General features: G+C 34.5%; 1 protein-coding gene across 2 annotated transcripts in view; it reads right to left on the bottom strand.

The window, feature by feature from the left end:
- Positions 1 to 13,861, bottom strand: part of LOC121409641 — a 54,471-nt gene that overhangs the window by 10,073 nt on the left and 30,537 nt on the right. For both annotated transcript variants that reach the window (XM_041601554.1, XM_041601560.1), the window contains 11 exons: positions 12,190 to 12,373; positions 10,599 to 10,673; positions 9,872 to 9,960; positions 8,425 to 8,498; positions 7,704 to 7,759; positions 6,777 to 6,860; positions 5,650 to 5,714; positions 4,394 to 4,474; positions 3,629 to 3,689; positions 2,204 to 2,357; positions 960 to 1,102 (listed from right to left, as the gene is read on the bottom strand). In XM_041601554.1, the coding sequence (XP_041457488.1) occupies positions 960 to 1,102; positions 2,204 to 2,357; positions 3,629 to 3,689; positions 4,394 to 4,474; positions 5,650 to 5,714; positions 6,777 to 6,860; positions 7,704 to 7,759; positions 8,425 to 8,498; positions 9,872 to 9,960; positions 10,599 to 10,673; positions 12,190 to 12,373 (1,066 nt within the window). The remainder of the gene's footprint in view (positions 1 to 959; positions 1,103 to 2,203; positions 2,358 to 3,628; positions 3,690 to 4,393; positions 4,475 to 5,649; positions 5,715 to 6,776; positions 6,861 to 7,703; positions 7,760 to 8,424; positions 8,499 to 9,871; positions 9,961 to 10,598; positions 10,674 to 12,189; positions 12,374 to 13,861) is intronic.

Here is a 13,861-nt window from a genome sequence, read left to right as displayed (position 1 = left end):
CAATAATTATACACTGTCCCACGTGCGCTTATCTGTGTTGGTGATCTTCAGTGTGAACATTTTTCAGCGTAGATTTCAAGATTTCACAAAGTTCAGTTTATGTAACTGTACCAGATCTAGATCCTCGATGAAATACTGACAGTTGAGCCCTGTTTTATAGACTTTCTCATGAAATCAGTGTTTACTGCAACTACTGGTATTTCTCTTTAAATGATTATGTCGCAAAAACCTTTGATTTTGCATTTTATCATTTTTATATTATACCTTGGTGGGGTATGATGAAAGACACCCACAACTCAAAATTTGATGGAGATGGGTCCATGGGCCCCAAGATATGACTTCAAGAACACACAATTAGCCCCATTAAAGTCAATGTGTTATACTATTCTTTGCCTGGTTCATAACCTTTTGATACATTGATTTCAATGGGGCTGATTACATACATGTATTCATAAGGTCATACATATCTCAGGTCCCCATTGACCAATTCCCACAAAATTTGTGTTGTGGAGGTATTTCATCATGGTAAACCAAAATGAGGAATCAAACACACTGAAATGCAAAAAAGGAAAATATTATACAAATAATGCATGTAGCCGAGTGCGTTAGTGGAAATGCTGCAGAGCACGCGAGGTTTCTTTAGATAGATGCCGCACTGTGCAGTGTGCATCATCTGAAGAAACCGAGCTTTCTCTGCATTTAATTTAACGCACGACAGAGCGAGTGTTTGTTTTATGAAATAGCAACAAAGAAACAATTTTTAAAAAATTTAAGTACAGTTTTGTTGGACTTCTTCCTGGACTTCTACCGCCTGGTACTTTGATCGAGCGTGCAATATCAATTCGTTGCGCATCTTTTGCACCAAGAAAAATGGATGTCATGTGACGCCTATTGGCCAATCACGATGCTAAAAAATACAGAGCTATCTTATAAATGACATTATTAATACTATTACTTACTGTTATGTGTGAACCACATTTTTTCCTGGCCACCATTTCATCCGACATCCCGGAGATCGGCTCCCGACCCCTCAGGGTTTGGCCAGTACTGCTTCGTGTACTGCTCCGCCTGCTACTGGGTCCAGGTGTGGTCAAGAATGTCACTATATGGAAGTGATTTTGAAGAAACAATAATAGTATAATGATAAAACAGCATTTACTATGCACCTTGTACAGGCGTTTTTATTACAATGTTTTATGTTTATAACATTGGATATTAAACTAAATAGGACTACTGGTACAAAACAATGCACTTAACCTTTAAAAAAATATATATTTGATTTAATTTCATTGATTGTTTTTACAAATACAATCTTTTGTGGCCGTTGGATTATCTATAGAAGTATTGCCCCCCCCCACGAAAAATAAATAGAGTGTGTTCTGTAATTTAAATTGGCTTTGGCCTCCCCCTCCCACCCTGTTTCTTTCAGTAGGCCAGAAGTTGATAACCTACATGTACTGTGCACAATTTTCATAAAAGGAAGCATTTTAATTTACATGTACCAAATATTTGTTAGGATTAGGAGGGATTCACCTTGAAATAGACAAACAACACGTTTTTATAATCCGGCCCACAAAATACTTAGACTTTGGCAAATATTCAACATATGGAAGGTCAAATGAGCAGCCTTATCTGTAGATAATTTCATTTTGTTATAATGTGAGAATCTTACACTCCCTCGAAAGGAGCTCAGATAGCTCAGTTGATAGGACACTGGTCATTCATGCAAGCAAGGGTTTGGGGTTCATGGGCCGATTGCACGAAAGGGTCTTTCCTAGGACCGTCTTTCGTGTCGCCCATCTTTTATGATGCGCTGTATGCGGCATATATCTGAAATGTATGATAAAACAAATAAAATTTGTTAGCTAGCATTTAAACCAATTTGTATGCAATTTCATGATACATCACATCATTTCATAAACAAAGATTTTTTCTTTAACGGATGAATGAAATATGTTTGCAGGTAATTTATTCAAAATGCGTTTTACATGGCGCATCATAATAAATGGGCAACACGAAAGACGGTTCTTGCAAAGACCCTTTCGTGCAATCGGCCCCCGATCTCTGTCAGGGCAGTGTAATTTTCTCACATTCTTTTTCTGTGAAAATTATGTTATTATCAAACAATTTTTTTTCAGAAAGATATCAATGACAGTGCCCAGATCAATAAATTCCAATATATGAAGATGAAAGGGGCTCTTACCTCTGGTTAGAGGGGGCAATTTTTCGGCCAGCTTCTGATTTGTGAATTCGATCTCCTTGGCATTTTCAGCCTTCTTGAACTCCTTGTAGAATTTACCAGTCTTATCCCTCATGCATACGTCTGCTTTCAGGTGCTTCAGTACATCACAAGTACCCTGAGAAATAATCCAAGAAAATTTAGACATTTGCAGACATGCCAATCATTCCCTATTTGTTCCTCTTTTTTTGCTATGAATACACCGATTCTTTTAATGTATGAATTGTAACTTTTTTTCCCAATTTCTGATCATGGAGGATGTACATGTTTATACACAGTGCATGACACTAGTGCCAGTCTGACAGTTCCAGACTGGTAAAAATCACTGTCAGGCTAGTAACTTGTTACATGAAAAGGACAAGTAAATTCTTGCCTACGAGCACATATTTAAAGGGTGAATTATCAAGTTTTCAAGTAGAGTCATTTCACATGTTTTTTCACCGATCTTACAACAATAAGCTGGCGATTGTTACTTTGAAACAAATTTTTAAAATTACTCTTTTTTGTCTAAAAATATTTTTTTCTTTCTAAGAATACTTTTTTTTTGTTGTGGAAGGTCTGTATTTTGGATCATTTTGACTAAAGGTACCTGGGTTCCATTTCACGAAGAGTTATTGTGATATCCACTGACTAACTTGCTCTCAGCCAATCAGATGCAAGGATTTCTGGTAGCTTATAACAGCAGTCAGTGGAAGTCACCAACTATTTGTGTCATGAAAATGCTCCTCTGGAAAGTTTTCAAACTTTCCTGATTCAGTAACACCAGAACGGTCGAATGGACAGGGAGTTTGTAGGGGCAAACCATGATTGTCAATACACGATAGTTCGCCACTCCAAACCTTTGTCTGATAAGGGTCCCGTAACACAAAGCTAAGGATTGATCGTAGAACATTTTTCTATGATTGATTCCATTGACTGCAATGTACAATCAATCTTAAAAATCAAGCGTACGGTTAATCGCTAACCTTCGTTTTACAGGTCCCAAAATGTTTTATTTCAAAATACACTTATATGAACAAGATTTTATACGTAACAGTGATAACATTCACAACTTAAACCCAAAAAAATTTAATCAGTTGTTCCAACAGAAGAAAATCTTTTAGGTAGGACTACATTTTCATCAGTTTTGTTCCCATTTTCAGAGGAAAAAATATTTTTAGGACATATCAGTTGGTCAGGTATAATGTTTTATTTCTTCTATTAATTGTTGCTAATACCATCCCCTCATTTCACTTTTTCTCAAAGTATTTTTTTCTGTCCCTTCCTCTCTTTTTCACAAAGTTTCTCCTGGTATGCTTGTAAGCTAAACTGCTTCAAAATATTTCCACTGCCATGTAATTGATGAGTACTATTCTTAACCATACATGTCAATGACAAGATTCATCTTACTGATTTGATGACATAAATCCAATCATTCTTGATGCTGTCTGGGACTATTACTTGACCAGCTCTGTGAAAAAAAAGGGATAGGAAGTGAACTAAAAGTACTTTTCAATACTGCATGGATCCTGTTTCTTTAATTATAGGGCTGATTTGTTTATGATTGATCACAAACATTATTCAGTTTAATCAGGGGCGGATCAAGGATTTTCCATAAGGAGGGGGCAAATTTTTCAGAGGAAAATTTGAAAAGCCCCCCACCCCAGAACAAAAAAAAGGTTTCAATGACAAATGAAGGATATTTCGTACCTGGAAAAGGTTGAAAAGCCCCCACCCCCCCAAAAAAAAAGTCTTCAATTTCAAAACTGTTTATGGCAATTTTATATCAAAATTGTTTAATTTTGCTTCTCAAAGGCAGGGGGTCCTGGATACTTGAGTGATGAGTTCAATCAATCGTAAGAATTAGCCCAAGATAAATCCCCACAACCACACACACACAACTTTTTTTTTTTACAAAGTGCGCCATCCTGCCAAAAATATATTTTAGCACCAAGAGGTTCTGCATCTGGTCAACTTTTGATTTTTTCCCCCTGAAGTCATAGTAAATCTTAATTATGATAAGAACCTACATGTATAAAGTTGGAATAGCATATAAAAGAAATCAAAAAGTTTTTTTTTTTCTTTTATTGGGGGGGGGGACAATACCATGAAATTTAGAGTGTGCCAAAATGTAGTGATTGCCCTATGGCTAGAATGGTAGACTATCATACGAACCTGTAATTTTGCACACCCCAGTTAGCAGGAAAGTCAGGTAGTTTGTCGTGCCCCGTCCATGCCTTAAACACCGGAAGGGACCTATGATAATAACAAAAGAAACATGTAATATGAAAGTGTTAAATGGTTTGAAAGTGTTAAATGGTTTGGCACCAAAATATCTACAAGACCTTGTCACGCCTTATGCACCAGCTAGAAGCCTGAGATCATCACACCAGCAACTTCTTAAGACTCCCAAGACACGTGTAGCATATGGTGCACGAGCTTTCTCTGCCTCAGCACCTTCTCTCTGGAATAATTTGCCATTAAATTTAAGAATTATACAATCACTGGAGACCTTCAAATCCAAACTGAAATCTTATCTTTTCTAACAGTATTAGTTATTGGCACTTTGACACTCATCCAAACTTTCTCATTCTTTCTTTTCTTGTGTGCCTCGGAATAGATAGATGCCTATTATTATATATGATTTGTTTATCAGTGACATACTGTTCATGATGACAACAATAATCAAAATGATTATATTCATCATTGGTATTTTCTACATTATCATATCATCGTTTGTCATCTTCTGTATCATCAACACATTCACACTTTAGTTTTACCTATCGTTATTCTCTTTCCAATTTGGTCATTCTTTTTTTTAATTACAATCACCAAAAAACATTTTTTGAGACTAATAATAATGTAGGATTTGTATAGCACATGTATCTACTCTGCTTCAGTAGGTGCTCAAGGCACTCCTATATTACCCGGCTAAGCTAGTCTACCAATTCTGGTGCACACAGCTTTATGAGGGATTACTTCCTGCCGGTTCCAATTTACCTCACCTTGGTTGCGTGCAGCACAATGTGGGTAAATTTCTTGCTGAAGGAAAACACGCCATGGCTTGGAATCGAACCTACATCCTCCAAATTGAAAGACGAGAGTCTTAACCACTAGACCACGACGCCCCCATAACGACTAGTGTATATCTTGTTAGAAAATATGCCTTAACTTCAATCTTTTACAGAAATAGAAAGTGATTCATAAGTAAAGCCACTATGAAAATAACGAAATCATGTTTAAATTTGCAAATTTACAACTTCTCAGTAAAATTGTTCTATCATCATTGACTTGACCGATGTTTATCCAATTTTATTAATTTTGTCAATATGAAAATTAATAGAACATTAATTATTGTTGCCAATTTGACAAGCAAATTAAGATTAATTTTGATGTTGTGTAAAAAGTGTACCTCAATGGGTCATACTTACTTGAGATATTCTAGGCAGTCTTCTGGCTTCACATTTAACTTTGTGTCAAATATATCGGGATAGTCCTGTTAAACCAAAAATAATGTTCAAGAAAATATACAGTTATTGTAATCATGTGTTGTTAAGATTTATTGACTTAATTTAAAAGTATAAAAGGAAAATAATGAATCATGTGCATATCATGCTTCGGACTAATACATGTTAAGCACTTTACAATAAGATTGAAAAAATAAGATACATAACAAAATGTTATTTACAAACTCTAATAGCAATTTCCTTATTATTTACACAAATAAATACATGACAACTTAGAAAAGAGCTCAGCTCTCATTTGTTTTTTTTCATTTTTTGCATAATTTTCTCTTTTTGTCAAAATATGATAGGAGTTGGCAGGCATGGCCTGTCAGACTTAAACAGGATGCGAGAAAAAAAAGGGTCATCATTCCTGAAAAGCTTGACATTCAAAGAAAGAAAAGACAAGTTAAAAAGATCATCACTTTATTTTACGGGGTCTGCAATGAAGGCATTGTTAAGGGTGAACCATTATATCTCCTAATTTTATGGGGTGTGCCCGCACCTTTCACCCCCCCCCCCCTTTCGGATCCACACCTGGTTGGTCACCCCTTAATCTCTATTAAAGTGCTCTACCCATAGGCAACAGAAGGGGGATGGGGGGTTCTGTATCCCTCCCCCCTTAATTTTAGGTGGGGGTCCCCCCTAATTTTTTTGTTGATAACCTTTTTTTTCTTCTTTTCTATTAGTTTTTTTTTCCCCCCTAAAATTTTGGTTAGTTAACCTTTTTTTTTTGCTTATTAATTCTTTTACCTGTGTCCATCCCAAAATTTTAGGTGGACCCCCCCCCCCCTAAATGTTTTGGCTTCCGCCACCAATTGCCTTACCCTGATGTATTTATGAGCCATTTTCACAAGTGGCTTCCTTAGCATATTTGTAAAATACTTGATAACATATATCAACAGCACCATATTATTTTTGTCTAAATTGTTTGTTGAATTGTGAATGCCATTGAATAATGCCAATAGAAGGGCAAAACATCGACCGCTCCAACCATCTTATGTGTTCTGAGAACACAATAAAAAAAAACCAAGAAATTTTTCAATACTTTTTACCTGACTGTGTATGCAGAATAATTCAACTTGATCTTTAGACATCACTGTACAACTCCTGTTCGTGTTGTTGATCAAATCTAATTCCTGTTAAACAATTAAGAAAACAAAATCATAAAAAAATGATATGTCATATCAGATACATTGATTGAGTGAACAATGTTGAATGTAGTAGAAGTATGGTTTTATGCACTGATCATAGGCCAAATTACTTTAAGTTTACTAGTGAAGAAAATACAATCATGGAAATACAGAATGATACATACAATATGTAACATGAATAACAACATTATTTTATCTGGATTCGCATCAGTTTTCATGCTATCAGTATTTGTTAACTTTTGACGCCCTAAAACACTTTTAAAGTACAAACACACACTGAATTTTCATTGGAGAGTGTCTTAAAACTTTCTCTTGTTTTGTTTTTAGTTATGTTTCTGCATTAAACACACAAAACAATTAAAAATAGTACATGTAATAATCAATAATCATTGTATTTCATTGGTAATTCCATGAGAACCGTACATGTAGTGTCACGTGTGTTCATTTTTAAGAAAAAAATTGGGGTGGAATATAGAACGGTGACAGTCAAATCATCTACAATAGATATAAGGAGCAATAAAGTCGGGTCTGTTAATGATTAATTATGAAATTGATCTCAGTAAACCTTTGTAGCTCTTAAGTAAAAAAAAATGAGTCATTGTATTTCATGTTAAATGTTATCATACAAGCAAACATGATCAACAACATTTTCTCACCTTCTACAAAGGACATGGATAATATCAGTCAAGTACAGTTAATATGTTTGAATAGTGCTTAATCATTAATCAACTGAAAGATTATAAACAAATTAGTGATGTCTTCATACATTTTTCGAGATATGCATACTTACTGTTAAGCGAACATTGTCTAGTATAATACATAACTTACCCCAAATTTATCTCCTTTCTTTAGAATGTAAGTTGCACCAGCTGTCGTCATGGTAACTGCAATATTATAAAGCCAATCAGTTCAATTTAATGGTAATAATTTCACCACATTACTTCAAATGATATGAAAAGTATTTATGAATAATTTGTCCAACCTGGATAACTAATTAAGAAAACCAATAAAGTTTCGCTTATCAATCTGAAGAGAACTTGCTTATCTTATTTAATGTAAATGTAATAATAAAAGTGTGTTTTCGTAATATGGCTGTTCCATCCACTTTAACAGTGGTATAACAATCATTTTGAACATTCAAAATGAAATAATCAATTTTTTAAAAAGTGAGTATCAATTGTAGATGTTGATTGTCATTTGTAGATATTTTACACAGGGGTTTGGTTTTACTAATTATTGATTTGCAATTAGCCAGTTCATAGTTCCATTCTGCACATGACCAGAAGAAGTCATTTGTAAAAGTGACGGGGTGATTTAATGTTTAATGAGATAAGCCCCAATTTTGATGTCTTGGTGCTTGATTATTCATATATTCTTTTGAAATGTGTTTTTCACTAGATCCACAAAAACAACAATGCATCCACTATCCACTAACACTGGTTTAACAGTTGGCCAAGTATATTGCATTCAAGGAAGAAATGCAACATTTTTTTTTATTTGTCAGGGTGAACTTTGCCTGATTCTTAGAGAATTCTATACATATACGTACGTTTTCCAGACAATACAAAGTACATTCCTTCAGCTCGCTCTCTATCTCGAATGATGACTCGATTTCTTGTAAATCTATCAAAATGAAAAGTAAATGCATAATATACAGTACATTAGAGGTAGATTTTATGTATCTTGATAGCTTCATTACTCTGATTATTATATTTGGATCTTTCCCTTTCTTCTACTCTGTTCAGTTTCGCTGAACATTTTCTTGTGAATATACATATACTTTGTTAATGCATTGTCATCATCATCATCATCATCATCGTAATTACTACACCCAAACATCACCAGCACCACCTTGATTTACCAGTTGAGGACAAAAAGGGCCAACATTTTGGTTTTAAAATTCTGGACGAGCACCCCCCCCCCCCACAAAAAAAAGTCTGGTTAATAATCACATTTTTAATTTCCCTGTCGAAAATATTTTTTCGACATGTCATCACTCCTATCACGTTCAAGGGGGAGGAGTGTGCAAAGAATGCAAAATAACGTATCTAGACTTCTATTGTGGTTTTAAGAATGAATTCAAATTCATTTTTTTCCACCGATGGTTGGGGGTGGGGGTGCTCACTGGAACGGCCACTGGCGACCACCACTCCCACCTCCATATTTTCGTCACCTGCATTATCATAAAACATTGTACGAAAACAAACGGACTGTCGTGATGATAATCACCACCGCCATCACTATCGTCATCACCACCATCATCATGCCAGGTCTGAATGGTATATGCATAAGCTCATTTGTGGTTTCCCGCTGTTGATTAATCTATTCATATATTCATTAAAGGACAAGTCCACCCCAACAAAAACTTTATTTGAATAAAAAGAGAAAAATTCAACAAGCATAGAACACTGAAAATTTCATCAAAATCGGATGTAAAATAAGAAAGTTATGGCATTTTAAAGTTTCGCTTCATTTCACAAAACAGTTATATGCACATCTCGGTCGGTATGCAAATGAGGAACTAATGACATCACTCACTCACTATTTCTTTTGTATTTTATTGTATGAAATATAAAATATATTCATTTTTTCGTCATTGTCATGTGAAATGAAGTTTTATTCCTCCCTGAACTCGTGGAATTCCATTATTTTAACATTTTGGTCTTCAGGCAAGGAGGTCCTAATCGTCAAATTCGTAAAAATTGAAATGTTGTATAATTCAAACAATAAAAAACAAAAGAAATAGTGAGTGAGTGACATCATCGACTCTCCCATTTGGATGTAACTGGCTCGTTCATATAACTATTTTTGTTAAAAATAAGCCAAACTTTGAAATGTCATAACTTTCTTATTTTACATCCGATTTTGATGAAATTTTCAGCATTGTGCTTGTCTGATTTTTCTCTATTGATTCAAATCAACATTTATCTGAGGTGGACTTAACCTTTAAATCACTAAACCATCATCAATGAAGAAAATATGTTATCAATACTTACACGTCATACCAAGCATATTTACACATCCTCTTTTGTATTTCTGGCGGATATTTAGCAAACTCCTCGATACTTTGCATACTTCTAACGACCTTTAATAAAATGTTTTAAAAAATGTCCTTCAATTAGGAAATGTATTAGGCTTTTAAATTGAAAAAAAATCCGTGAAAAGAAAGTGACAATGTTTCAGAAACTATTTCAGGAAATAAAAATTTGGTAAAAGTTTATGGTCAGCCATTTTAAAAGATGATACGTTCACTCATGGGCAAATGTGAGAAAGAATAGAGAACATTTTTTCACTCAAAATCACGCTGAATTTACTCCTTTAAAAGTGCAAATGACCCTTACATTAGAGAGACCATATTTCGATTTGCACTCTCTTACATACATACTTACCTACTTACTTATTTACTTACTTACTTACTTACTTACTTAAGGTTGATTTCAAACAAGAGTTCGTATAAATTTTCATTTCTGACACATTTATGTTTATCCAATTCACGCATTTATCTGTTTCTGAAAATTAAATATTGCCAATTATTTATGGACCATCCTCATTTTTCAGAGGGTGATGGTCTCTTCTTCAACTACATACTTTATTATTTTTCACAGTCCTGGACTTTTTTTTTACATTTAGATAATGAACATCGTTTAAAATAACTGAATAGTTTCAACTTTTGCAAATTAAACAAATAATGTATTTTCTCTATCATTCCTCTTTTGTACTTACATTTTGTATTTGTTCTTGTGATCTATCGTCTTCTTCCATTGATAAGATGTCCTTAATCTTATTCGGTAATCCTTCCTATTCAGATTTTCAAAAAAATATCGAATGAGTAAATATCCATGCAGCACCAATAATATGTTCCGGGGGAGCGTTTCATCAACACTTTCGTCTGACAATTTGTCGGTTCCATGACATGTGTTCCGGCGACAATTGTTCCGATGGAAAATCTGCAGGTTAAGGCGACCGCATACCTTACGATTGATCTGCGACTCAATTTTGAAATAAAACTTAGTAGAATTTGATGCTAATATTGAGACTTGGAATATCTTACTGTGTAATGTTCGAAATCCTCGTACGAATACATGTACCTATGTTCAAATCTGTGAATATGCTATAATCCTTAGAATAAAAACAAATTTAATATCTAGTCGTAATGACGTCATAGCAGTCATAAGATTGGCTACGATTTGAAACTAATTTGGCCTTTACTCGAAAGTAAAAGCTTGCAATCTTTCAAAATGGTCATATGAGTATTCTTAAATTGATTTTAACCTCAAATAAATTGATATGTTCCATTCACATTTTCAGAAAATGAGCAAAATGCGATTTGATCCAAAATCGGATCGCGAACACCCGTAAGGTGTGCGGTGGCCTCTAACCCGAACATACGATCTAACCTCCAAAACTAAATAAACCATAATGGTAATCCTTAAATTATTCTGAACCAAAAACCTCCTATTACAATCCTAACTCTAACCCTATGCCCTTTGAGATATTAAGACCTGAGCAAATGTATCACCACTTTGTCAGGTCTGAAAACTTTTATTGGTTTCGATTGGCTAACGAGGACAGTTCCCATGGTAACTGTCAGATAAAATGGGACTTGTCCGATAAACCGTCTGACAGGCCCTCAATCATGAAACAGCGCTCCCCAGGTTGATATGAAATCGTTGGGATGGTTCTTCAAGGGTCGTGTGATCCAGTGGTTATAGCACTGGACTCATAATCGCAAGGTTGTGAGTTCGAATCCCAACTCTGCCATTGTCTTCACTTTAATAAAAAGGCCCGAGAGTGATATCTGTCATCTACAAGGTCAGCCACTATGACTGATTAACCATAGACGTAAAATGTTTCCTAGGTAATTGGTTATGTACCAGCTTGGCGTTTACCAGCAAATTGCTGTCCTGCCGAATTCCTACGGGTGTTACCAGAAACAGAAACAGAAGGCCATTTTTATTGGTATACAATATTTACCTTGTTCGTCTTCAGTCAGCGTTTATTTTTAGGTCATGGAGTTTAATATCATTTCCTCTGCAAAGTGGAAATTATATACATGTGATTCACAATTTTTCTAGCAGCTTTGCTTTTGAAAGTTGCCTTCGAAATAATGCTTTATCAAACCAACCTACAGACAGGAATTTCTTTCTTCTTCCTATTATTGTTATTTGTTTATCCTTATTATTCATTAATTCATTTTAAACTGTATTTTATATGTTATTTTCACTTTCATTTTAATCTTCTGCTTTTTTATTGATTCATGTATTCCTTTTTTTGGGGGGGGGGGTAAAAATGTAGGTGGAGGATAAGCACATACTTCTCTTTTTGAGAAGCGTTGATAATCTGCTGCATCGAAGGTCATATCGGGGTAAGCGGAACTGACAATGCCTTTTGGGTAATCCCCATCATTCCCTGTTCGTTTTGCTTCCTCTTCCGCCGAGGTCAAGATCTCTTCCACGACCTCCAGTAAAGTTCCTTTAAGAGCTCTTTCAGATGCTTCTCTATATAAGAAGATGCAAGAGTATGATGATCTTTAAAATGAGGATGCTGTTGATGATGATTGTAATATCAATAGTAATTATAATTATATTGATGATAATTAGAATAATAACAATAGTGATAATGGTAATATAATACTAATGATATAACATTAATATAATAACCATCACCACCATCATCATCATCAGTAGAAGCAGTATAAGTAATATTACTAGTAGCGGTAGTAATATAGTAGTTTTATTACTACTACTACTATCATGGCAGCATGATGATCCGATAATTCCTTTTTTCATTAAATATTCTGTTTCGTCCAAGCGAAAACGTACAAAAAAAATTAAAAATCAAACTAGCATAACGCTGAAAATTTCATCAAAATAAAAAGTAAGATGAAGAAGCTATGGCATTTTAAAGTTTCGATTATTTTTTTACAAAACAGTAATATGCACAACTCGGTGACATGCAAATGTGACAAACGATGTCTCTCACTCACTATTTCTTTAGCTTTTTATTGTTTAAATTATGCAATATTTTATTTTTACAGATCTTGCAATGAGGACCAAGTTGACTGTATCGTATTATACAATTCTAATTCCACTTGTTCGGAGAGGAATTAATCGTTGTTTTACTTGATAATGAGGAGAAAATTAGAATATTTCACATTTCATATGATAAAATACGAAAGGAATAGTGAGTGGATGCCGTCATCACTCATTTGCATACCGACCATGCATGCCTTACGTATGTACATAATCACTGTTTTGTGAAATTAAGCGAAACTTTAAAATGTCATAACTTTATTATTTAAAATCCGATTTTGATGGAAATTTCAGTGTTATGCTTGTTGTTTTTTTCTCTGTTTATTCCAAGCAATTTTTGTTGGGATGGACTTGTCCTTAAAAAGGAAATGATAATTTTAATTTGATTTTCTGTTCTGCCAAAGCAAAAACTATATAGTTAAAATATGAAAAACGAATAGTAAAACGGAAAACGAACCGTTTCACTGTTGTTACATATTTCATTCCTGAAACAAATTATTTATCAACGACCCTTTTTGTTTTAAATCTAAAAAATCGAATCATTTTCCCCCTCAATATTTCCCGTTTCGAAATCAGAAAAAACGAATTAACTTCCAGTACGCTGACTTCAGAGACTTCACTGTGTGAACATAGTGAAAAGAGAGGTGTCCACAATATGAAATAGGAACTATCGTCACATTGTCACATTGTTACATTGTAGCACATCGTGAATGACATCATCATCGTCCACGATGTGAAAACATTGCGGATCACTGTGTATTGTGCAGCTAGCTTATAGCTCAATGTACACGTCTGAAACGTAAATAAAGTGACTAACGTATCCAATAATCGTTAGGAATATCATTTCAGCGGGTTCAAAATGAGATAACATCAGCACAAAGGAAAAGATGATGAAATGTTGGAAGTATTGCCAAAAACTCTCGCTCGAAGCTATCTTATGTGTTAAAGGGCGAG

The sequence above is a fragment of the Lytechinus variegatus genome, chromosome 1 (assembly GCF_018143015.1).
Source record: "Lytechinus variegatus isolate NC3 chromosome 1, Lvar_3.0, whole genome shotgun sequence".
Classification (NCBI taxonomy): domain Eukaryota; kingdom Metazoa; phylum Echinodermata; class Echinoidea; order Temnopleuroida; family Toxopneustidae; genus Lytechinus; species Lytechinus variegatus.
The sequence above is the reverse complement of the archived record's forward strand: the minus strand, read 5'-3'. Positions and strand labels throughout refer to the sequence as shown.